Raw genomic sequence first — 24,911 nt, 5'->3', positions numbered from 1 at the left:
GACTGGACGTTCTTGATTTACAAAGGTCCACATCATTTAGGATCAACAACGACCAGGGTCACGAGGAATCTTCAGACGTGGCCGCTATCCACGGTGCACACTGGTTCATTGGTGCAAAAACCTATTACCGCAGACTCCAGGCTTCTCCCCGACTTTTCACCACTGAATGATGGAAATGACGGCAACCGTTTGGATCCTTATCGCAAAGCTAGTTCGAAGAATGAGCATGAAATGTGGCTCAATGGCATCAAGAGTCGAGGACATGGGCTGTTCAACATCGAATGACACTAAGTTTCGGGAGGAGCCCAATGATCAACCGACATCGAACAAGCCCAACCCATTCCAAGTTGGTGCTGAACGAAGTACGGCCAGGCCGTTGATTACCCGACTGTCTCAAAGGGGGCATATTCCTCGGGGCAAGGGGCATGGAATCGAGTTCAAGCCCTTCCTTTCAGCCTTAAACCTTGCGGTTGTGATAGGTTTCTCATGAAGAGGAAGAAAAAGGTTCAGAATCCTTCGGGTGGTTTAAGATGACCGCATACCCACTCCCCCTCCAATGAGGAAGCACACCATCGACCAAGGACCAGCCCACAGCCCTGTATCCGTAACGGTTGGAAATCCCACAGGGCTGTTAGCTTCCGTTCCTCGTCCACCCTTCGGAGCCGGAGCTGTCCAGTTAAACCTACCGACGAGGGTTTCTGGTCACCGAGTCGGCGACGTTATGGAGCTCGCTGGGGACAGCCTGGGACCGTGGACGGCCGGGGGGCTGCCCCTCCCCCTTCATCTTCTTTTCCCCCATCCGCGCGCGGCAACTTGCACGTTGAACGTGTCACACAGACACCCAGCGATCTGACACCCACGCGGGGCGGCGTAGTTATCCGATCAACGTTTGCCGACCTTACCTTAGCTACCTTAGTAGTTCTAGACCTTGCCAGACCACGTCTTTCAACGGCGGCGCAGTCAGGAACATGTGCAACACAGCCACGGCCCCCAAAAGGTTTCGAAGCTTTCAATAGGATCGTTTCTACAAATGCCCAGCCAGCGCTTAGAGAAAGTTGAACTCATCGATAGCTTGAACCGAATGTTATGTAATGATTATGATGCCGTGATCTAGCCGTCATCGATTCACGATTCACTGCTGCCTGGCTCAACCCCCCCGAACCAGGGCGGCTTTTGATTGACTTCGACAACCAAACAGCCCCCCCATGTTGCACTCAGTCAAGGGGTCTGAACTCCTGGCACCCATGCGTGCCATGCCGCCAACTCGTGCTAACGGGTGGCGGTGCGCATTTCCCGATGTTTCCAATTCCTCGATTTCCTTCTGGTCGAGTTCTCCTCACTTCGTTTTGACTTCATAGCTTGGAGATAACGCCCCACGATTAATCCTCCACGAACCCCCCTTCCTGTCAATTTCCCAATCTGTCAACTTGCCTGACAAGACCAACTTTCAAATTTTTGACTTGCAGAAGGATTCACCCTACCTTCTTCTTCTTCTCTTCTTCTTCTTTTTCTGCCCGTTCCTCATAAGAGATAGACCAGGGTTATTACGGATGATGTAAAAGCGTTTTTAGGCAGCAATAATACATCGTTCCTTCGAGCGCTTACAAGGTTACAACAAAGAGAGAAAGGAGAAGTACAGCAACATCAATCTTGTGTAATAACCACTGCTGCTGCCCGCCAAGTGTTCCAATTCTGGAAATGCGAGAGACTACAACTCGGCGACCTCGCATCTATACAAAGACAATATAGCGGGAAACACACAATCTCCGAGACCCGAGTACCCGGAAACCCCAATAATCCCTTCCTTGGAGGCACTTTTGTCTTCTCACCCCTCAGCCTCTTACTTACAACAAAGGTCCAACAAAACTCCGGCCCTGATGCCCTCTCCCGGTCCCCAGATTCTCACCTTTGCGCTCGAGAACTGGCCTCACAACTCTGGGCCTACCACCAGGGCTAGTAAGCCCAAAGTCCGGACGGGATGCGTCACATGCAAGTAAGTCATCTTACGCACATCAAATCGGATTCCCATCTCTTCTTAACGCACTAACACTCTCGTCCAGACGGCGCAGGATAAAATGTGACGAGACAAAGCCATCATGTCAAAATTGTCTCAAGCGGCGGGTGGAATGTGAGGGGTACAAACCCAAATCGCCAAACGCCTCCTCCTCTCCCGGCGCAGCATCAAAACAGCTCGTCGCAATCACCAGCCCCAAGGGCGGCTCCTCCCCCTTCTCCGTCGAGCCGAGCTACCAGAGCCTCGTCTTCACAACACAGCTCCAAAAGGACCATTTTGACCAATGGCTCTCCTTCGCCGCGGACACCCTCGTCTTCCCCTCCCAGCTCATCACCGAGACCATCCCGCAGATAGCCCGCTCCGACCTGGCCGTCCGCAACGCCGCCTTCGCCATCGGCGCTGCCGCCCTTGGCAGCGGCACCCGCGAGGAGCGTCTCACGGGTAGAGGCCCCTACTTCGCCGACGCGCTCGAGTACTACAACCGCGCGCTGCAGCTGACCGTCAAATCCCCGCCCACTGAGGAGACCTTCCCCAGCGTCCTCATGACATGTCTGCTCTTCGTCATGTTCGAGGCCCTCCACGGCGACAGGAGGTCCGCGTTAACGCACCTCAACCACGGCTACAACATCCTCGACCAGTACGAGAAGCGCCGGTCGAGGAAGATGAAGACGACGAAACAGGCATCCCGCCGCGACCCCTTAGTCGACGCCATCGCCACAAACTTCCAGCGCCTGACGCTCCAGTCGTGGAGCCACAACGGCGACCACCCAAAGGAGACGGAGAAGCAGGTCCCCTGGTGCTGCCGCGGCCAAGGTACCTCGCGCTACGCCGTCGACGAGATGCCGGACACTTTCGACTCGCTCGACGAGGCGCACCGCTGGTGGGAGGTCACCCAGCACCACGTCATCCACCACGCGCCCCTCATCATCGGCTTCCGCGTCGAGGGCACGGGCAACAAGGCGCCGTCGTTCCCGCCCAACGTCAGCCTGCCCATCAACCCGGAGCAAGTAAAAGCGCACGACCGCTACGTCCAAGCCTGGCGCGCGCGCTTCTCGCCCCTCCTCGAAGCAGCGCAGGAGAAGAAGGAGAAGCAGGCGAAAGGAGAAGGAGAAGAAGCAAAGTGCGATACGAGAGAGTACCTCAAGGTCCTGGGCCTGCGCATCCACTCCACCTACCTCTCGATCCCGATCCGGACGGCAAACTACTGCGACACGGACGAGCTGGCGGCCATGACGCCCAGCTTCCGGCTCTATGTCGACCTGAGCAAAGAGTTCCTCGAGCTCCAGCAGCGCCTGCTCAACGCCTCGGGCGAGATGTTCACAATGGACAGCAACAGCCCGACCTGGCCCCTCGGCGCGGCGACGATGCTCTGCATGGACGAGACGGTGCGGGCCGACGCGATGAGGCTGTTCCGGGAGTACCCGCGCCGCGACGGGCTGTGGGACACGCAGACGTGGCTGAGCATGCTGGAGAGCTACAAGGAGGCCAACCAGACTATCGTGAAACAGGTTGGCGAGCGGGAGTCGCAGCACATGTTTGATGTCGAGGTTGTGTATGAGGATAAGTCTGTGGTGTGGATTAAGCAGGTGGAGGATCCTACGAGCGTGAGCCCGGATGAGTTGAAGTACAGGATCAATCTCCCTTGAGGGGGGTAATAAATGAGTCAAATGAATGTTGATGCGCCATGTATGAGATTGTGATGCCATGGCAGCCAGATTTTAACCGGTATTGATATTTTTAAAGGTTTTACAGCGAGTAAGTGATACCTGCCTACAGAAGATGGGTTCACATTATTTCTGACAACTCATTCCCGGCTTGTGAAAGCAGGGAGGGCGAAATAGTCGCGTGGGATGCCGACTGAAATCTCCATCCTGGGCAAAGACGCCGAATGCAAAGTCGTATAAATACCAGCAACCCATGCTACTAAGTAAGATATAGCACAGTCTCGTGATCTACCTTTTGCCAGGCTTTCATGAAAGGCTCTCAGGCAATAGGGTGCCATACTCAAGTCGCAGAAGGTGTATAGCAAGTGGTAGGCATCCTATCACAACGAAGGGGACATAGGCCGACTCTGTCCACATCACGAATCCCCTTTGTCTCCATTTCCAATGCGGCGCTTATTCTAACCAGAACACCCGTAAGATAAACCCGCTGGCCGAAGAGAGATGAAGTCTCTTGTAGAGATGGAGGACTTCACAGTCAACAAACAGTCGGGCCAATGCCCATTTGCATTGTGGTCCCCCACGTCCACTCTCACTCCCGAGTGGTTGCCAGAACGGGCTTCCGAGCCACGTTGCTGCTGCTAGAATAAACATCTCCAATTGCAGTCACACAATATTTATACAAGAGACCTACGTATCAGGCACGCCGTCAGTCCTCCAGCGCTCGTTACGAGCCTCAGTCAGCCAGCCAGCCTCGCTCGAGTGGTATACATCACAGCCACGAGCTCCTATCGATTCTATCGAAGAACACTACATCATAAACTGCAGGACGTGACTTGGTCAAAAGACTTTTTATTCATAACCCTCCTCCACGCCTCTATCCACCGAGGCAGATATCATTATCGATCTATGAAAAAAGGGGGGTTGCCATTATCCTGTCGAGGCCGCTAATCTCCAAATATGAAAGATGCTCTTTTTTTCAGGGGGGTGTCATGTCCATGAAGCAACCAACGCAAATTACACAAAACTGCTTTTTTTCTGATGCTGAAAGCCTCTTGAGAAAATCAACAACCAAGTCTCCCCTAAATGGACGTAATCGTAAATGCCGCTGTGTTCTCCTTTTCTTTTTATCCAGATTCAAATCAACAAGCACCTGCAATAGCTTGGTGGAAACGCAGGTATCGACCGTGCGTGAAGGCCAAGAAAATGTTGCCCAACCAAACGCATACGCACACAGTATTATGAGGGTATAAATACAGGTCTCTCATCCCATATACCGGGCATGAAAGACCTCAAGGCAAGTAGCAAATCGCTTAGAAGAACTTGCCCTTCTTCTTCTTGGTCGTCTTCTTATCCTCGCCTCCGCCTCCGAGAATGTCGTCAAAGGTCATGGTAGACGTGGCGGGATCGTGGGTGTGGTCAACAGACATGTTGCGCAAGTTTGTGGCAGAGGGTGAGCGCGGCATAACCATGCTCAGAGGACGGGAACCGGCCGAGCTGCTTCGCGCGCTGCCGACGCGCGAGTTGCGGTCGCCAGGCAGACCCTCATCAAACGGAACGGGTTCGAGGCCGAAGATCATGCTGGAACGGTGCGCGGCATTGCGGCTGCCAAGCTGACGTCCGCCTGGCGAAGCATTACGCGGCCGGAGATGGGACTGTGGAGACCCAGGTGTGGGCGGGGTGCCACTTGTTCCGAGGGCCGGGGGGCTGCCGACGATACCATCCGGACCAGGGAAAACAGGCCGGGGCGGTTCCAGAGGAGACATGCCAGCGTCTTGTGGGGGTGGGGCGTCCGCGCCGGACAGTCCTTCCCACTCCTTGGCCGCGAGCCAGCAGTGGCTGCGGTGGTAGACAGCCTCCACACTGAACAGCACACTGTCGGCCGAGAGCTCGACATAGCCATTACCGCCAGAGACTTCGTACCACATCTTGCGAACCTGGCGAGCATCCTCGACCCAAGGGAGGTTACCCATAGGCGGCTCACAGAGGAAGTACTCGACGCCCTCGTTGAACTTGAGGTTCGGCGCGTCGACCACGAGCATGGGCAGCGACTGGATGACGACGTAGAGGAAGAGCCAGTAGCCGATGCGCTGATCAGCAAGGTCTGCCGCGTTCTTTCCCTTTGCCTCATGCTGCTCAAACTCCTTGAACTCCATGAGGAAGGGAATGTTCACGCTGTTGGCGTCCCAATTGTACGCCTTTTGAATGACCAGCGTCAACTCGTGCTCCTTGATCTTTCTGTCAAACTTGGCTTGCTCCTTGACTGACAGGTTATCGTAAGTAGCGAGAATGGACGTCATTGTGGGCAACTTGGGAACATCGAATGGAATCGGGGGCAGTACGGGAGGCGTAGAGTTGTCGAATTCGGTGAGCATCTTGCGCAGATTAACGATTGAGAGAGGATCCGTGGATTTGGCAGAATCTTCATCAGTATTTCCATCCATCACTCTGGTGGTGATGTTTTCGCGATCAACCAGAAGATCGTAAAGCGCGGTCATGTCAGAGTAGAGCGCCTTCAACACCAAACGGTTGAGACCACTCTCAGAGAATGGGTTCTTCTTGCTGCTAGCCTTGGGGGGCCAGGCACCAAAGTTGGTCTTGTAGTACCCCATGACGAACTGCTTCATCTTGTTGAAATACTTCTCCCACACCTTGAAGCGGACAGCCTTGAGTCCAGGGTCTGACGTAGAGCTGGCGATACCTGCGAATAATGAGGGGAACTCGAACCGCTCCAGTCTAATGTTGACATTGTGTTGGCGGTTGACGAGATCCAGATGTGCGCGCTCCAGTCGTTGTCTGGTGTACAGTGATACCTGCTCGAATAGAGGAGAGTTCAAGTCGAGGATGGCGGTGTACTTGCCGACGGCGTGCGCGAAAGCCTCGTTGTACAAGTCCATTGATTTCATGCTCTCACCCAGAATCAATGACTCGAGCGTCTTCTCGCGGCTGTGACGAACATCTGCGAGCGACAATTGTTCCATGAAGAAACCGAAGCTGAGGTCGACAGCCTCGCCGAAAGACTGCCCATCCGCGTTGGTGAAGCCGTACTCCTTCAGCAACTTGGAGATCTGCAGGAAGGCGGCAAAGGTGGTAGGATGCGCCTTAGTGGCCACCAGAGGCTGGCCGGTCAAGAATGCAAAGAGGTTGCGAATTGCGATTGCGCGGTCGACTTCGGCACGGAGCTGTGGTCCCGGCGCGGCGAGACCATTTCCGGGTTGCGTGTATTGTGGGGGCGTCGCCGGCAGATACAACTTCAATTCGCCTTCGCCAGGGCTCTCTGGGTCTTCTGCAGGAGGCGAGCCGGACCCAGAAATGGTCGCCCGAACAAGCGCATCGTCGACGGACAGACTACCCCCGAAACTCCTACCCCGGCTCCGTCCCGATGGTGAGGACATTTCAGCTTGAATGAGCTCGTTAAAGATGACCGAGTTGATGATGGAGAAGCTTGGAACCTTGAAGGAAGGTCCAGCATTGCTGCTTCTGGGTTGGAGGTAAACGTAGACATTGCCGTTTTCGTTCCACAATTCCGGGACCTGCAAGTGAATTAGTCTCTCCGTCCGATGTGCTGCGGTACGTGGCAGGAAGCTTACCTTTTCAGCATTCAGCAAGAACGAAGTGTTGTATTCGCCAGGCGTGTCAGGCGACAAGACCCATGCCTGTGAGTTCTTCACGGCCGCGGAAACGTCGTGCGAGTTCGACCTTGATCTGCCGCCACCTGGCAGCCAAGATCTGCGCAAGCGTCCACGTCTCTCATCGCGGGTCGGGCTGTGGCTCTCGTTCGACCCGGTGTGGTGTGAGCTTCCAGTGTCGGTTCTGGCTCCGGGTGGGTGTGCAGAGGTGCTTCTGCCCCGTGCATCTGGCGAAGGCGCGCGAACGCCCAGCATAGGGAATGCGGATTTTCGGTTTTCGAGGAAGGAGCTGCTTCGCTTCCTAGGCTCGGCGGCGTTTTCCTTCTTCAGTTTCGCGGGTGAGGTCGCCTCTGGGTGAGAAACAGCTCTGGGCGAAGGAGCATCATTGGTGTGTGATACTGCAGGAGGCGTTGGCAAGTTCTTCTCCTTGCGCAGCTTGGCGGGAATTGGCGGAGGCGCCTCAGAAGGCGGCAACGGTGCGGCCATGTTTGGTGTCGTAGGTGTTGGAGGTTGAGGAGGAGAGACCAGAGGCTGATCGGCAGCGGGGGATGATATTATCGAAGAGTCTAGAGGTGCGGGGGCGATTTTTCTAGGAATAGGAGGCGGTGCATCAGAGGGAGCAGCCGGAGGAGGTGGGTCGAGGGATTCAGATGCCGCAGGAGCAATTCCGAGACCCAGGCCGGAGCTCGTCACAGGTCTCACGGTGGGATGCTCAGCCGTGTGGTAGGAGGGCGCGCTGTCGGATGGAGACGAGGCAGGAGGAGTGTCGTCGGGGAGCGGCTTGCGGTGAATCGGTACTTGGTGTTGTTGCTGCAGCTGAGGCTGGGCAGGCGGTGATTGAGTCTGAGGCTGATCTGTGGGTTGGATGATGAGCGAGGGAAACAGAGCAGACAGACGGTTGCCCCAAGATCGGGACTTTCTGTTGTTGGGAGGTCGAGTGGGAGCGAGCACTGGCTCGGAGGGCTTCTCCTTCTCTTCAAGCGTCACGTTCAAGGTTCCGGCATTGATTTTCGCAGCTGTCGTTGGCGAGTTGACGGTAGTATCAGTCTGTGATCGTTTCGGGGATGCGGGACGCTGCGGGCGGGAGGACGTGTAACCGTTGGCGTTGACGACGGCGGCGTCTCCGTGGGTAGCTTGGTCGTGTACAGGCTCGGATACGCTGTGATGCCTTTCGCGGCGTGATTTGGGCGAGACGGGGTTGGTGAGGTTGACTTGTGAAGAAGAGAAGGAGAAATGGCTTAAAGAAGACTTAAGAGAGGCGCGAGAGACCGACAACTTACTCGACGTCATGCTGGGCATGATTTGCAGCCGAGCCGTCTTTCAGTCTTGCTAAGTCTAGTCCTTGTCTGGATCTGGCGTGAATGTCACCTCGCTGCGGCGCAAGTAGGAGAAACGTGTGGTGGTAGTACAGTAAGGTAGGAGCTGAAGGAGCGATCTCGCAACCAACAACTAACTAGTCTTTTTTTTTTTCCTCCCGTTTCTTTGCGCAAGCAGCAGGAATGGAAACAAACAGTTCAGTCCAGACCAGAAATAGCAAAGCAGACTTCCAGGTAGCAGGAGGGAACGGCGGGCGGAGGCGGCTATTATGAATACAAACAAAGGGCGGGAGAACAAGCCAAGAGACGGCGACTGCGGGACTGAGACCTAGTTCCTTGTGAGAGACGTAGAGAGAAGAGTGGGAATATGGAATGGAATGGCGTGCACAAGCCCATCCATGTACGAGCTACCTAGACCATGAACATTGCTCGGGTCTAGTGTAAGAGGTAAGACACAAGACACCGGATCCCTGGAAAGAAAGTTTCTGGGATGGTGCGGATACACAGAGCGAGCGAGTTAAGGTCGGTAAGGTACGGAAAGGTATGGCAAGACAGGCCAGGACGGGACCAGGAAGAGAGACTTCAGGACGACGAGGATGAGGGCGAGAAGAGGGGACGACGGGCTCGGGTTGACGAGGGGAGGGGTGTCGAGGGAGTGGAGGTTTACCTGGTGCTGGCCAAGTCAGGTCAGGTCAGGTCAGGTTAGATCCAGTTGTCTGTCTGTCTGTACGGATGTGTCTGCCCGTGTGAGGCTTTGCTCGGGATGGCGCGTTGTGCTGTGCAAGTGCTGCGCTTTTTCCTCAGCCGTTGGTGCTGGCGGTGGATGGGAAACGGGGCCGTTACGTGTTTAGCAGAGTCGGTTGAAAGTGAAGAGTACGTAAGTTGGTGAGGTGAGGAAAACAGAATAAGAGCGCAGGGCCAAAGCTAGGAGAGAAAACGGTGCTGGGAGGGACAGGGTACGTAAGGCGTTCTGACTTCTGAGGTACCTTACCTTATTCATACGGAGTAGGGAAGGTGGAAAGTACCTCTCTTCAAGTCTCTTTTTCTTCTCTTTCCTTCTCTCTTTCTGGGGAAGTCTGACCATTGATGGGCGACGGATGTGGATGACATACTCCGTACTGCGTAATGTACCTTACCTTGCACTACCTATTTCCACGGCGCGGCGACAAGAGGAGCCCGACTGGTGCCTTTTTCTCTCTCTTCTGCTGCTGCTTCCATTCTTTCAGAGTCTCTTCCAGGTTGGTTGTCACTCTGATTTTTACGATGGGTCCAACGCGGTAAATCCGCAGCAGCGGCGTTGGCGGTTCTTCGTCCCTTTGGAGCACTGTGCATGCGGCATGCCCCACTTGGCTCACCTCACATCCTCCGTTCATCCCTCCTCCAAAACGGTACGTACCTCCTCCTCCATGTACCTCTGTACCTTCATCCCTCCTTCCCTCCCTCCTTGAGTCGAGGTCCCTCCTTCCATCTCACGGTACACGTATTGAGGGCCCCCAAGACCAGTCTTTGCGTGGCGTTCTGGGTGTGTAAAGGCAGGGAGATGGTCACTCATCCGACTGAGGGATGACGTTTTGGGGTGCGGAGCGGAGACAGCAGACTTGGACGGATGGAAAGAGTGCACACCAAAAGAAAAAGGCACCACTCATATGAGGTCGGGTGGTCTCCAAGAAGTACATCGTAAAGTACCTCGGACGGTAGGTAAGGAAAGGGGGCGGCAGCAAGCACAAGTTACGACGGGTCAACGGCAGAAAAGCCATGTAACAGTACAGTAATCGCAATTTGGATCGACAGATCTGGGGCCGGCGGGCACAGAGGACGTGTCGCCGTTTGAGGCTGGGCTTGCTCCAAGATGAAATTTCCCGACAGACGGAGGAGCCAGGACTCTCATTCTCAGAACTTTTAAGGACTCTCTGAATGAAGGGGAGACGTCTGCTCCATCTCATCAAGCCCCATGTCCCTCACTTCCTCCAGCTCGGCTCAGCTCAGGCTCATCTCATCTCAATTCACCAAGCTGCAAGCCTGCAAAGCCTAGGGCAGGCTCATTCTTGCATTAGCCCAGCATGGACTAGCCTGGGGTGGTTGGTCCCTCAACTCCCGGAACTGCGAGCTGGGCGCCGGCATCCACGGTAGTCGTGGAGGTAGCGCCATGCAATTGCCATGGGCCCTTTGATTTTTTTTTATTTTCTTTTTATTTTATTCGCCCCTCGCGCATCATCATCACTCATCTTGCCCGGTTCCATTTCTTTGGCGGAGAAAGACCTTACCTTTCCACTTCGTATACGGAGGAGCACTCCTGTGATTGTGTGCGAGAATTGGAAAGCCTCCCCTTCTTGAGGTGAGAGTGTGGGTGTAACTGGATCTGTACCACCTGATCGGTGAAATTGGGTAGTTCGTATGGGACAACGGGACTGTGCTGCATTGAATTCGTACCTACATATCCGTACGGGATCCAGTAGTATAAGTTGAGGCGATAGCGAAACCGGGTCGGGCCACATGAGCGCTGTGTGTCTTTGCGCATACTGTGGTACTGTGTACGAATAGTGTCAATGGCTGTGTATGCGTGTCCGCTGATGCACACTCTTCGGGGTTTTTTCTTTCTTTCCTGCAGATTCCAGACTCTCAAAAAGTCAAGAGGTCGAGGTCCGGTGCTACGCTGGCCCAGCTCGGGGTTGCAGCCAGACCTGCGATTGGACCCGACCCCGAGAAACCGGAAACACGGGGTCCTGCCAGTGCCCTTTCTCAGGCGTCGCGTACCGTTGCAACGAAATGCCCGGACTGCCGAGCGGACGCGTGCTTTGTGGCGTACGAAACGGAGTCTATTTTCTCGTGCTTTGTGTGTCTGTTGTTCTCGTTTTTGTTTCGCTATTCTCATGCTTCAATGTAGAGCAAACTCTCGGAGAATAGGTAGAACGGTAAACATTGTTGTTCATGTTCGCCTTTCTTCCACAACTTTGCTTATTCTTAGTTGCTGCTGGTGACGGGGCATGTACATAAAACTTTCCCCTCAATCCCAATGTTAATGCCACTGAGCTCGGATGACCCCCGGACAGCGGCTCTCTTGGCTTATTGGACCCAAGCAAATGGCTCATTGGCGTCTGCAAGCCTACGGATACCTGGATCACCATTAGCCGTCTGCCATGTCGGAGAGAGTCAGGGGAGGGGAAGATCAAGAAACAACCAAACCGTGTCAACCAAGGTCAACCAAGCTTGTGCTTTGCTTGATTGGAGGGCAAAGTGCTGTAAAGCCGAGCATGCCAGGCCGAGGATCAGACAGGTATTTCTTCTCCCTCTAGAACATCATGTACTCCAGATCTCACCATAGCAAGCTAACTGTCTCTCTGTTGACTGAAGACCATTGTCTGGTTGGCAGGGCAGGGCAGGCGAGCTGGCGGTAAGGCGCGCCGCGGGGTTGTCTCTTCCCAGCTGATGTCAAATTGAACATGGTCATTTAATTCATGTGTGAGGATAAATGAATTGGTGTTTTGGAAATCGAAAAGCAGCTATGTGACTCGTGAATCGATTTGGAGGTTGATACTGCCACTTTGCATCTGACGCCTTCTCTTCTAAGCCTGACGTACATTTTGAGCGGGAAGGCAGAGAGGTGGTCAGCTCGGGTCCTGCCACGTCTGACCTTGATGGTTCCTTCCGTCTCATCAACGGTACGTACAATTGGCTTCCGTCCTTTTCTCATCCTTCCCAGGTTCCCAGCACTGAGATTCTGCCTAGGAAGGAACATGTTCGCCATCCAACGCCTGAGATACCTTCCCACCATCATCCAAGGTTGGCACCTGCACTCCTGGTGACGTGATGGGAATTAAACGACACATCGCGCCTGGCTGAAGGGCAGCTTGTTCAGCGTCTTTCATCATCCGGTTTTTCACATGAGATTCGAGGCTTTCTTCTTGAAGTATCATGCTGCATACACATCACCCTTTACGTACTTTGACGCCAGCCATTGGACGACGTGGTGCCGATCTTGCTATTCCGTCTGATCCTGCTGACCTGGATCTCGTCTCTCAACATTGTGATTACGCCCTCTCGATCATCGCATCTGTTTGCAGCTCAGTTCCTGCAGCAACGTGCACTTTGCACCCTCCCTCCCTTTACTCACGGATCATCCTGCTTCATTTTTCTCGTTCGCCATTCGCTAGCGTCCAGTGCAACTTTGCCGTTGGTGCTTCTACCTGACCAACCATTCTTGACTGACAGCAATTACAGTGTCGAGTAACGATCACAACCACGACAGCAGCGTGGACCAAACAGGCCGGGCCCGGTCAATTTGCCGGGCGGCTTTCACTCATCACTGACCCCCCCCTGCCCAAGCTATCGAACACGAAAGGCGTCGAGGCCAGCGGGTGGCCCGACCAAAAGGGAAACCGTATACGCGGCGTCTCGTCAGACCTCGTGTGCAACAGTGCAACTCCCACAAGTCTACCTACTTCTTAATTCGGACACAATCGGACACAAGGTTTTGGCCTTCCCAGCAGGACGGCCCAGGAAGGGAAAGCGAACTCTAGCACCCTACGGATACACGTACAAAGTGCACAAAGAAGGCTTCGTCCCACCCACATTAAAAACCAACAACCAACGACCACCCCAAGAAACAATCACAAGTAGCTTTGGGTAAAAATAGCTTCGCGGCGCCTCCCTTCCCCAGTTGCGCCCCGTCCCACGCATCATCTCATCCACAGTCCACACCCATTCCATTCCAGTGGTCCACTCCAGCCCGAGGTCGCGATACATCAACCCGCTTTCGGTTCATCCTCCCACCTGCCCGCCGCGCTTGCCCGCCTCGTCCCTCACAGCCGGACCCAGCACAGCCACCTTTGCACCCTTCTTGGGAGTCGAAAAAGGCACAAAGGGAAGCAAAGAGAAGGAGACAACCGGCCCGTTCAGATCTCGCCATTTGGCAACGTGCTCTCACCAGCTGACGGCTAGCTAGGCCCTTCCGAGAGGCCGAGACAGAACAACGCACATCTCACCGTCTACGAGCCTAGTCTGCCGGTCCACGCAATCTTTTTTCTCATACGTCGATCTAAAAAACACATCTTTGCGACTTGTTCTAGCGCCGATCCCGGCATTCTTGGGGTTTCTGAGCCACCCCTTTCGTCCTACAGTACGAATATTTGGGTCCGTTGTCGCCCCCTAATGCTCCCCGCGGTGACGGTCAACTCTGCTGCCCGTCATCTCGTCCTACCTACATTTTTAGAACGAATCTTACCAGCAGTTGACGTCTGATGCTCATAGTAGGTAAGTCAACGAGTCGTGCCTCAAAAAAGTACCACCACGCGGTGTGGCGTGTTGGCCGCATTTGATGAGGCTCCGGGCATGAGCCCCCAAATCCGACTTGACATCCGATCACTTCATCTCCAAATCTTTCAATGCGGCGCCGCATTTCTGGATCCTCACCTCACTCCGCAAAAGTGGATGGGAACAAGGGGTGACCCTTTTCATTTTTCACACTCAAAAGGGGTGGCTCCTGTTTTTCAGGGACCGCGTTGTGGTGCTGGCCGTGGAACCCGGAACCATTCCAATCTTGGATCAACATTGCAGTGCCAACCCCACACTCCGGCGCGACTCGGCCAACATCGTCCCCGCCGTCGGAGCTCGGGTCCTGTGAGAAAGAGGCAGAATGCTACCTTAACCACCGGCCGCGCTGACGACTCCGGTTGCGTCGTCTTCGCAGGGCTGAGCCGATCCGCACGGTCTGGCTTTCGCCATGTTTACAATGGACCTCGACAGATTTTTCTTTCCGTCATCTCGCTGAGTCACCATTGGGGAGTGGTCCAAGTACGTTACATTGGCATGTCGTTGAGGGAAACTTGCGCAATCGTTTACTGCGGTCAAGAGGTCCGTCCGGTCGAGGTTGTGCCTTCTCCGGTGGGGATGCTCCCCCTCTGTTAAAGCTTTTCGGCACCGAGACTTGTCTTATACAGTCTGGAGACATACTTGACTTGGCTGATGGCGATTGATAGCTAGCCGCGTCAGTCCAACCCCGTAGACTCCTGCCCGCTTGCGGCTCAGTCCACACGGGAAGCCATCGTTAGAGTTCCTATCCAGGTGGGTATCGAGCTTGGCGATGCTGGCCAAGTTTACGGTCCGCGGCTTAGCACTACGAACGGCCCACGGGGTTGCGAAACCTAGAGAGGCTTAAGCATGACGTGACAAGCCTTGACCCCAGCGTAGTCCGCTTCATGACTTTTGCAACGATCCGTAGATGAAATATTGAAGTGCTGCCAGAGTCTCATAGGCTCACCTCTCAGGGTGGGCGAGGGGTACCGACCTGCACTGTACCCTCTGCCAACCCGATGACTACGAGACTGGCATGCCACATCGATCGTAGAATTCTCATGCTTTCCCCCTTACAATTTGACTTATACCGATGTTACCCTGAAGCTCAACCAAGACTTCGTTGAAACGCGTCTTCCTTTACATCCAGTCCGTCAATTACCACGTAGCGGAGGCAATGTTCAACACCACCGGCTTGTAGATGGTCTTTTTATTACATAGACCATCAAGTATTCTATAGGTCTCCGTTTGCGGGGGGAAACGAATGGGTGAGGATCCCTGCTTTCTATCACAGAGGCATGACTGAGGAATTTTCTTCAAAATCTGGGTACACGTCAACAGATGTGAATTGCAACAAAGTCTGTTGTATCTCTGTAGGATGTCGACGAGCCAGGAGTGCCCTTTCAATGAGATGAAATATGTCTGGGGTCAGATGATGCCTCTGGGTTTGCAGATGCATCTTAATAAGATTACAATAAGTTTGTTGTCACCTTGGCCAGGGAGGTGTGCTGACGTGGCGATGAGTACGGCGAAAGTGGTAAGAGCGGATGCTCAAGAATAAGTAGGTACTGGATGTTAGCCATATGTACCCTCGTTCACATGTGTTACCCAGGAAGCGTACATTGTATGTCACCTACAGGAAGCCTTTGACGAGTTGATGGTACTTCTGGCTCATCACAGGCGCTATACTACAGTCCACACACTGGAAGCTAAGTTTACTATGATTGTGGTCTTGGCAGGTCTCCTAGGAGTTCTTGTAGTGTGACATCTTATTATTCAAGGAAGTCTATGTTCATAGGAATTAACCCGAAGTATTTAAGCAAATGTATGGATGTTAACTTCGCACTAAGACCTTGTGAAACACTGCCACGAGCTATCATTGTGTTTCTGTCACGATACCTAGTCAAGGATATAAATATAATATGATCATCTGAGAAAAGCTAATCGAGCAGGCAATGAGACCTCTGGCGTCAACTTGGGGCCAGACAGATGAGTCCGCGGAGACAGAATCTTGAAACCGCCAGATCGGTTTGATAATGCCATGACCAAACTCGGACGAACCTCTTTCTGAACGTTTTAGAGGGCTTTTCTAAAAGGAATATGCAGAGGACAGTCAGACTAAGTGGCCGGGGGTAAAATGTAGAGCGTATTGACGTTTGCAAGGGCTATGTTGAGAGACGATAAGAAATCCCCATCTCTGCAACGATGAATCGAGAGCTTCATCGAGCGCCTGAACGAAATGGGCATGGATGATGGCTGACCAGATCACAGAGACTATGATTACACACCCAAGGACAGATAATTGAGAGACAACATACTTGAGCATGTAGCCCAATCTTTCATTCATGTCTCGAATCCTTTCCCTCTCGTCTTCCAACTCTCTTCGGAGTACGCCTGGAAACACTTCTCGCACTCGCCACAGTTACCGCACCCTTTGAGCTGCCACTCACCTCCAAACACATTGAACTCTCGCGCGCCAGAATCATCGATTGAGGAGTCCAAGGGCAAAGACTTCAGCGCGGCCGCATATTCCGGGCCAGCAGGGAACCCGATATCCTTGTCGTCGTGAAACCTCTTCCTGGGCCCGCTAGCCGTACAGTTCACGTCGACTCCGCGCTTCTCACCAACGGCTATGAGGCGCTGGAAGTAATGGTTGTTGGGCGGCTTATGCTTGGAGCAACGCGCCCGGTCGCACCGGTCTCGTCGGACCACGTTGTCCTCGATGAAAAGTGCCTTTAAATCTGAGAACCTATCCGACTGGAGAAGACTGATGAGGAGATTCTCTGTCTTTTCTGGGTTACTTTGCTCCGCCGAGTTACCCAGGAAGAGAACCTCCATCGCCGCAGGGAGGCGGGAGATAATCCACTCGAGCGCTGCTTCAGCGGGTGTTTGCCATAGCTGTGGTATCGTGTACATGTCGTAGCTGTCCGCCTGCTGAAAAAGGTCGGCGTTGTCGAGCCAGACATGCCGAAGGTGTGGAAAGGTGTTGAGTTCGAGCAAATGGAGGTGATACAGCTCGCAGCCGGATTTGCGAGCAGTTCGCATCCCCCACGCTCCATAAAGCATGAAACTCTCAAGAGATTCAGCCTGGGCGTTACGGGCATTGAGCAAAAATCTGTCGATTTCGTCCCAGAAGTCCTGATCACGTCTGACGTTGCCGCGGAGGCAGAGGGTTTTGAGGGAGCGAGGGGCGTTGAGGAGGTCTGAGCAGAATCCTGCACTCAAAAACCCTGCCCCGTCGATGAATAGGTGCTGTACGCTTGAGCAGCCGCGTGACAGGCCGCGGGCCAAGTCATTGATACGATCGCCATCCCAATCGTAGAGGCCATGGCAGTAAACGGTATCGATGCTGGGGAGCCTAAGTATACTTGCTAGGAGATCGGGGCGATGATTGATTCCATATTCGCAGTCTAGCCAAGTTCCGGAGCGCACTCCGACGGAGAGCTCACGAAGAGCACGTAGCTCTGGTGCCCATGATCCGACAAGGTGACTCATTTCGATGAGCGAAGTGAGCCATTTGAGGCTGTAATCTCTAAGCCAGATGCGTTAAAACGTAGCCATGTACAGATTCCAGGTCCAAGCTCACCTGGTGCCCTCGTCGCCCAGAATGTATTTCACACTACTCAAGTGAGGGCATAAAGCCATGAGTAAGATTTCGAGGATGCCGTCGTTACCCTCTTCGACTTGTTGTTCGGCCACACACGTATCGTCGAAATCCGGATGAAATATATCTTCAAAAAGCCGCATGTACTCCGCCCGCTCTTTATCTTCCAACGGCCACTCCAACGGCTGCGCATCTTTGTCAAAACGTTCTCGCGGCCAAAGCAAGACGAGATTGAACGGCCGCCAGTCTTCCCAAAATCTTCGGCTACCCCATATCTCTAGTGAGCCCATGTGCCATGTGATCCACGGGTCCTTGTGCATGACAACATTGCGCAACAATGTGGGTACAGTTGCCGGCTGGAGGTCTGAGATGACGCCGTACTTATCATGGGTTTCTCTGTGACGGCGAAGAACTCCGGCTGAACACTTGGCGATCTTCTTGCAGGTGCAGGCAAAGTTCAGGTGAGAAGCGACGTCTACATGCTCAATAATGTCTACGAGGAGCTCTGCTGGCAGGAGACTAAGGCGGTCTGTCTCCTCGGCTGGCTTGTGTTCCACGGCCATGGCGACTGAAGAGTGAGGATCAAATTACGTATGTGAATGAGGAAGAAAGAAGATGATGCTGTCGAAGCTAAGGATGTGAAGATGTCGTGGGAGACTTATACGTCTATGCGATGAGACTAAGGGCGAACTATTAGACAGGGCTCCACCTGCTGCCTATGTCTGCCCGTTGCTTTCTTGGCAAGCAGTTAGAGAGCAACGTTGCGCGGAGGAGAAGCCCATCTGTATCTTAGTAGTTGCCTCTGAGCCTCTCAAAGACGGGAGTGAGCTGTCCAAAATGCTGGGCATTTCAATCCTGCAAAGGGTCTCGTATCAAGTTATCTTGAGAGGGCAATTGTTGGACAGCACCTAGTCGGCAGTGAGTTTTTGGAGTATCACAAGGTACATCAAAGCCGTGGTTGAGTATATGGAAGCCTCCAACAGAACCACGAGAGCCGAAGCAATCAACTCAGATGTTTTCCAGCTTGCAACTAATTGAGGTCCTGCGTTAAGGAGAGTATTAGCTCCCCAGAATATTGAGGGTTGATGTTCTTATTAGGCATGCTTTCTCTGCCTCGGGATACATCCGTAGATGTGCCTGATCAGCCGGTGGGAGGAACTAGCTCGGGGAGTCTCGTTGAATTGTTCGTTTGAACATCTAAAGAAAGGACCCTTCAGATCACCGTTGTTAGTGGTAACTCCCATCACGTGACACCGTCGAGATCAAGTACACACAGACCAACACAGGCGGGGCAGTGACTTGCAGTGGTCCAAGCTCAAGCAAGGGACAGACAGTTCGTCACTCGCTGGGAGCAGCAACGCGGATACCCGTGCTCCCGAAACACAACCTCGACGACGACACCGCACATTGGACGACAAGCTGCCGACGACAATCCGATTACACGATATCAAGACTTCAGAGCCATGTAGCACATTGCCATTCGATTTAATCTGCACCAGTAAATTCGCTCTCCGCCCGACCGCCGCCATGGAACGGGCCCCCTCTGGGGCCAAGTCCCTGTTCCCTCAAGGGCCCAGCTTCACACTCGAGGACTTCTCGAACCAGGACTTCGTGGTCCGCGAATTCGTTGACACTCTTGCCGAGAATGCCGTTCCTGCGAACCGTCGATCAGGTCCATCGCAGCCTGCCTTTGACCCCAAGCCACTCATTCGCACCTTTGAGAGTATGGCAACCTCCTTCCCTTCTTCGTACCGTGCTTTCCTCACTAACCCCTCTCTACAGATGCGCTGTCGCAGCTTGGATCGTTGTCCGAAGAACTCCAGGAGAAGGAATCGGAACTCCAGTCCAATGTACGAAGGGCCGAAGCCCAGCATGATCAAACACTCGATACCCTCGGTCGAAAGCTCGACCAGTCCATGGCCTCCTTCGAAGCACTCGATTTATCATTAAACCAATCCGCGACGAACGGCGACAGAAGTGCGAGACAAGAAGCAGGCGGTAATATTGCTGTGCAGATTGGAGAGAAGCTGGAAGAGCTGGACAGAAAACGCAGGCGAGCCCAGGATGCCAACTTCCTCATTCAATGCTGGATCGAGGTTAGCGAGACGGGCCAGCTCACGTCATTAGAGGAGATCCAGAGGCAGGGAGGAGCAGAGAACAAGGTCCGATGCGCAGTAATCTCTCGACAGCTCATGCGCATCAGTCAGCGGCTAGACCCGACCTCTTGGGGTCAGACGAATGGTACAAACGGGTTCCGAGGAAACGGCGTTACGAACGGCGTCACGGGAACGAATCGTGTGCACAACACAAGAGAACTACTCGAGAAGTTCTCCGAGTCTTTGGAGCAGGAGCTTCTTAAGCAGTTCAACAGCAGCTATCGACGCCAAAACTTCGACGACATGATGGAGTGCTCCAAGGTCCTATACGACTTCAACGGCGGCTCTAGCGTCATCGCGACCTTTGTCAATCAGCACCAGTTCTTCATCGACAGAGACCAATTGATTTCGGATGAAGTTATGTTGGACGGCGACACATGGGAACAGATTGCAGATCCCGATTCTGAGCCACCTGGCGTCGAAGCCAGCCTGCAATCTCTTGTCGACGAGGTCAAACTCGTTATGCAGGAGGAGTCCTTCATCATCAAGCGCGCCTTCCCCTTTTACGAGACTGTTTTGATCAAATTCATTCAGCGAGTGTTCCAGCAGTCCGTCCAACAAAGGCTCGAGATGGTGCTCGACAAGGCCAACGAAATCTCTTCCTTGGCATTCCTCAGATCGCTGCACTCATCGAGGACATACATCAGTTCTTTGATCGAAGATCTCAAATCACACGGCCTTACCGAACATCCGGAACCAGCTTCCCCCCAAATCTCCCAGACACTGGACCAGCAGATGGAGGAACTTTTCGTTCCTTACCTTGTTGGTAACTCGTACATCGACCGAGAGAGAAAGAGTCTTGAGGAAACGTACAACTCGTTGCTCTTCAAATTCACAACATACCACTCCAAGAGAAAGAAGGCACCGACCGGCTTCATGGCCTCACTTGCACAACAGAGTTCACAAATGCTGTCGTCAGCCAAGGATGCATACCTCGAGCGCCTCGACTCCTCTGAGTTGACAGCCACTCAGAAGGCTATGATGCTTCGTGTTGCAGGAATTCAAGACAATAACGACAACAAAAACGACGTTGAGGTATCAGAAGAAGACGGTATTCTGAGCATAGCAAACGCCAAGAGAATGATGAAGTGGCTCGCGGAATCCGTCCGGAGAACCCTTGAACTCGGTTCCCCTGCCGACACACCGAAGGACGTCAACGTTCTTCTAAACCTTTTACTCACAACAATGGGTCGTGTCTATGTAGAGACGGCCCTGGACGCCGCACTTGACCAGGCGACTTCTCAGGAAAATATCAAGTCGGAACCTGACCTGAGCTACCTCCCCTCGATCCGTCCCGCAGTGACCATCACTAGCATCATGGAACGCTTCATTACTACTGTGCTCATCAAGCTAGCCGAATCCAACACGACAGTCCGCCGCAGCATGTCCACGCAGACCAAATCCGCTATTGACGGCATTGAGCGCAAGACCAACGCCGTGATGCGCAGCTCCATCGATGTCGTTACTAACTGGGTCACGCGCTCCCTCTCTAGTCAGAAGAAGTTTGACTTCCGTCCTCGCGATGCGGATCTGGATTCACTTCAGACGCCCACGTGCTTACAAATGAGCCAGTTCCTCTCTCGCGTCTCCAAGCACGCCGCCCAGGCTGTGGACGGCCAAAATTTGGAGGTCTGGAGCTCCGAGGTCGCACTCGCTGTCCTGGCTCTGCTCTTTGACCACTTCAAAAAGTTCCAGGTCAATGCTACGGGCGGACTGATGGTTGCGCAGGATCTGTCCAAGTACTCTTCCACTCTCAAGGAGTGGTCGCTCGCACCGGATGTAGAAACCTCGGCCGAGCTTCTCACTGATATTGGCTCCCTATTCATTATCGGACCCGAGGCGCTGAGGGAAAAGTCTCGCACGCTCGCGGCGGGCCCCTCTGGCCAGGGCAAGAAGCTTACCAAGGCCGACTTCAAGGCATTTGTGCAGCGTCGCGACGATGCCAATAGCGTTGGCATCCAGAGTGTATTGGCCGGGCTTTGAGAAATAGGGGGTTAGTGGTCAAGGTTTGGGAAAAGGGGCATTGCCGGGGTAGTTGGGGAGATTGACGCATGTACTGTCTTATTAATGATCGAATATGATACCAGGTTTTAATGTGCACAAGCCCTGCTGAACGACTTTGACTTGTTGTCACCAGCCGCCGGTCCGAGGTCACATACCTACAGACTCGGGAGGGCGAGCGCAAGCATCGCCGACTGTGGAAAAAGCAGCGAGATCTCGCAAGCGCGCGCGCCATGACAACCTGCCCGATCTTACGGAGATACCCGTTAGTCAAGCTAAGGAATTGACAAACAATTCTCCGTTGTTAGTTTGGGGCCAGGAAGAGTCTAAGAGTATCGTTAGTCGAGCTAAGCGTCTGGATTTTGGCGGACCTTTTTTTCTCTGTCGTTAAGTGACCAATATGCTGCCATCAGGCCAGAGTTTAGCGTCGTCTCGAGACTTCGACGGCGTCGTCGCACTTGCGACTTTTAACCTTTGCGCCCACACACGGACAGGAGTCTACGGCCGTAAGCGCCAACGGTGTGGCGTCTTTTTTTTGGGCCGTTTGGGTTTACAACGGTCTTTTTGACGATGGTGTATCGTGGAACGTGTGGTGCCTATTGATGTTGTCGATTTGGGTTGACGATGGTTTCTTTGAGAGTATCGCAGGGGGGGAAGCTTGAGTTTCGTACCGCAGCTAGAAGAAATTTGTATCCCAAAGGCGAAAGAAACATTATCTGCCTTGGATTCGCTGCAAGAACCGGGGATATCTCACAAAATTCAGTCGTTATTTGGGAACATGTCATAGAATCGGGGGGATCTTTGCAAAGTACTGGCCGTCTGTGGGGGGCTCGTAAGGCTTCCCCCCGGCCCGAGGCTAGGTGGTTAGTATCCCGGGCCAGAGTAAGTTTCAGGGGAAGAAGGAGATCTTTGGACCCTGACGACGTCAAACAGAAGTTCACTACCTTATGTTCAGTTGTCTCAACTCTGGAGGTCGTCTATAGGGCCGCTTATAGTGTCACGATGCAACGTGTCGTAGAGATCGAATAAATCTTAAGCGTAGACAACCCGCGAGTATCTCCAGTGGATTGATAGTATCCTTCTTCATGGTGACTTCGTGGCGACGTTGAGTTCCATAGCCTGGAAATAAAATTCCATAGCTCATCATTCACCCACATTGACTACTAACTTGATAATTTACCCAACACAGGCTTTGTGTGACCGTCAGCCCGGTCCCCCTGGTACTTGGAGGCTGGAGCCCATGGGCGATCGCCATTTGCAGACGGTAGACGGGCAGCTAGTAATCGGAGCAATGCTGTGATGAACTTCGCAGGTGCCTATAGGGATTGGAAAGTCGATGCTTACTCTGAGATCAGGCCTAGTCGTCTACGTACATCTGAAAGTGGCCGTCTGACTGGCGCAGCCTAAATCCTTTGCAATCACCCCGTCAGAGAGTCGATGTCTCCAATTACCACGTCGGAGGTAGCGTCATTTCTACTGCTAATCACCGTGTCATAGTTCATGACTACGCTTGAGGACACTGTTGGCGAGTTTAAGGAGTAGCGGCTCGTTTATAGTGAAGCTTTGACTGACAGTTCTCTGGTACAAGAGTTTGAGAATCTACTCCAACGATCCGGGGTTCCGGTTTGGTAATTAAAGGACCTCTTTCGGAGTCCGAAGAATCCAATGTAGCATCCTGAGAATTTGGGTTGAGAAACATAGAGAGCATATGGGAGAGCTGTTTCGGGGCGTGAACGAAGTAGATAGTTTAGTTGTAGGGGAGCCGTTTCAGGGTATGGGAAAGCTAAAGGGGTGCCTGGCTACTCGTTCGGCAAGTGTCAATCTCAGCCTGAGGAGGTCTTTGAAGGGGCTAGCGGAGGGTCGGGCAGGCCTTACTCGAGCAGGAACCCATGTATGACCTAGTGAAAGCTCCGTGTTCGTATGTCATATGAGATACCTCCTTTGGCTGCTGACGGAACATGGGAAATATGTTGAAGAAGGAGCTAAACAACAACGAAGCGTGGCTCTAGTGTGTTTGAATCAGGGCAGGATGCTAAGAGTCAGAGAGGCAACTGCCTTTCAGTCGGTTGGGTGAGCGGTCACCTAAGCGTTACCATAAGGTACACAAACGTCCAGTATCACGAAAGGTACATACGGCACTGCTTACACCCGAGATTACCTCGCGAATATATGCTGCGGATATATAATGTCAAAGGAGGATCGGTGTTGTAAAACCCCGGGTTGTGCGGATAGAAGGAGGCGTTCTACGTACCTTCCAGATGCTAGGTGGTAGTGTAAATGCAGCGCTGGCCAACTTCCATAACGACGAGAAACGACTGCAAGCTATGATGCACAAGAAGTCAACTTCAGATAGGTCGTGGTGCGAAAGCCCTGTCTGTTCAACTCAGAGGCTTCTTGCCTCGTGAGGTTGAAGGTTCACAAACGAAGCCAAACATCCCACGGGCCTTACCCAGAGACTCGGGACCATGTGTAACACACCCAGAACATGTTCGAGAGAGACAGTCTCGGCATTTTTGCGAAAGGGAAAGAGCTTCGGGAGGGAACTTGATCCTTGCTGTCGCACAGCAGACCCGTTTAGCGGAGAACTGGCCCCTCTGAAGAAGATCCTTCACTGTTTCCTTTTCACTTGGCTTCACTAATGAGAGTCGTGTCCAACGGACATAACGGTTCTGGGGACGGGATAGTTCAAGCATGGCATTTCCAGCTCTTCTCGTTTCCTGTCAAGAGTAAACCGGGGGCACGGCCAGTGATGAGAAGGGCGCCGTGACTATGCTCACCGAGCCGACAAGTGTCATGATTATGACAGGCGGTATTACAGGGGTGGTAACGCACACGTCCAGATTCTAATGATGACTTTGCAGAAGATCCGTCCGGTGCTCCTCCTGTGTATTGGATAGTTCAGTTCGAACCCCTCATTTTGGCCGCCTTGGGTGGTGGCGGAACCCAGGCACACAGCAGAGCACTTCAGGGGGCATGCCTCCAGCGCGCGTCCTGGGAGACCACAAATGACGAGCATCGTGATTGCTTTCTTTCATGTACCCCGTGGAGAGGAACAGGATTTCGGTCGTATTGCGCTAGCATTGTCGCTCTGCCCGGTGGGTTGGTTTGAACTTAAGACGTGATAGGCATCCATCGCGGGGAATGTAGACCAATATAGCTGCGTTCCTTTGTGCCAGTAGCACCCTCCACATCCATCCCGACGACTCAGTAAAGATTGATTCTGACAGAGACAAGTAAACGG

The 24,911-nt window shown here is 53.3% G+C and overlaps 5 protein-coding genes across 5 annotated transcripts; 2 read left to right on the top strand and 3 right to left on the bottom strand.

Moving 5' to 3' along the window:
* Nucleotides 1–1,877: 1,877 nt before the first annotated feature.
* On the top strand, nt 1,878–3,660 carry BDZ83DRAFT_568874 (uncharacterized protein; the record flags this gene model as incomplete). The annotated part of the gene is made up of 2 exons (XM_060504127.1): nt 1,878–1,993; nt 2,061–3,660. The coding sequence occupies 2 exons, from the start codon at nt 1,878–1,880 to the stop codon at nt 3,658–3,660; spliced, it is 1,716 nt and encodes a 571-aa protein (XP_060369314.1).
* Nucleotides 3,661–4,958: 1,298 nt separating this feature from the next.
* Nucleotides 4,959–8,909, bottom strand: BDZ83DRAFT_48870 (uncharacterized protein). Its single transcript, XM_060503286.1, has 2 exons — nt 7,266–8,909; nt 4,959–7,208 (listed from the first exon to the last, which is right to left on the bottom strand). The coding sequence occupies exons 1-2, from the start codon at nt 8,601–8,603 to the stop codon at nt 4,989–4,991; spliced, it is 3,558 nt and encodes a 1,185-aa protein (XP_060369313.1). The 5' UTR covers nt 8,604–8,909; the 3' UTR covers nt 4,959–4,988.
* A 1,771-nt stretch (nt 8,910–10,680) lies between these two features.
* On the bottom strand, nt 10,681–11,702 carry BDZ83DRAFT_48766 (uncharacterized protein). Its single transcript, XM_060503284.1, has 3 exons — nt 11,618–11,702; nt 11,051–11,569; nt 10,681–10,988 (listed from the first exon to the last, which is right to left on the bottom strand). Exons 2-3 carry the CDS (start codon nt 11,490–11,492, stop codon nt 10,798–10,800), a joined length of 633 nt encoding a protein of 210 aa, XP_060369312.1. The 5' UTR covers nt 11,493–11,569; nt 11,618–11,702; the 3' UTR covers nt 10,681–10,797.
* A 4,550-nt stretch (nt 11,703–16,252) lies between these two features.
* On the bottom strand, nt 16,253–18,076 carry BDZ83DRAFT_748370 (uncharacterized protein; the record flags this gene model as incomplete). The annotated part of the gene is made up of 2 exons (XM_060513603.1): nt 16,253–17,441; nt 17,496–18,076. The coding sequence occupies 2 exons, from the start codon at nt 18,074–18,076 to the stop codon at nt 16,253–16,255; spliced, it is 1,770 nt and encodes a 589-aa protein (XP_060369311.1).
* A 964-nt stretch (nt 18,077–19,040) lies between these two features.
* On the top strand, nt 19,041–21,652 carry BDZ83DRAFT_568639 (exocyst complex component Sec10; the record flags this gene model as incomplete). The annotated part of the gene is made up of 2 exons (XM_060504098.1): nt 19,041–19,236; nt 19,296–21,652. 2 exons carry the CDS (start codon nt 19,041–19,043, stop codon nt 21,650–21,652), a joined length of 2,553 nt encoding a protein of 850 aa, XP_060369310.1.
* Between the last annotated feature and the right edge of the window lie 3,259 nt (nt 21,653–24,911).

Source organism: Colletotrichum acutatum (genome assembly GCF_030867785.1).
Source record: "Colletotrichum acutatum strain CBS 112980 chromosome Unknown BDZ83scaffold_12, whole genome shotgun sequence".
Lineage (NCBI taxonomy): Eukaryota > Fungi > Ascomycota > Sordariomycetes > Glomerellales > Glomerellaceae > Colletotrichum > Colletotrichum acutatum.
This window is presented reverse-complemented; position numbering and strand designations above follow the sequence as displayed.

What these genes read in the sequence shown, in the direction of transcription:
- BDZ83DRAFT_48870 (XM_060503286.1), bottom strand. Translation starts at nt 8,603, where the DNA reads ATGCCCAGCATGACGTCGAGTAAGTTGTCGGTCTCTCGCGCCTCTCTT. An exon ending in TCTTGCTGAATGCTGAAAAG is followed by an intron (nt 7,209 to 7,265) that starts GTAAGCTTCCTG and finishes ATTCACTTGCAG; the next exon opens with GTCCCGGAATTGTGGAACGA.
- BDZ83DRAFT_48766 (XM_060503284.1), bottom strand. Translation starts at nt 11,492, where the DNA reads ATGAGAATAGCGAAACAAAAACGAGAACAACAGACACACAAAGCACGA. An exon ending in GATCCCGTACGGATATGTAG is followed by an intron (nt 10,989 to 11,050) that starts GTACGAATTCAA and finishes TTCACCGATCAG; the next exon opens with GTGGTACAGATCCAGTTACA.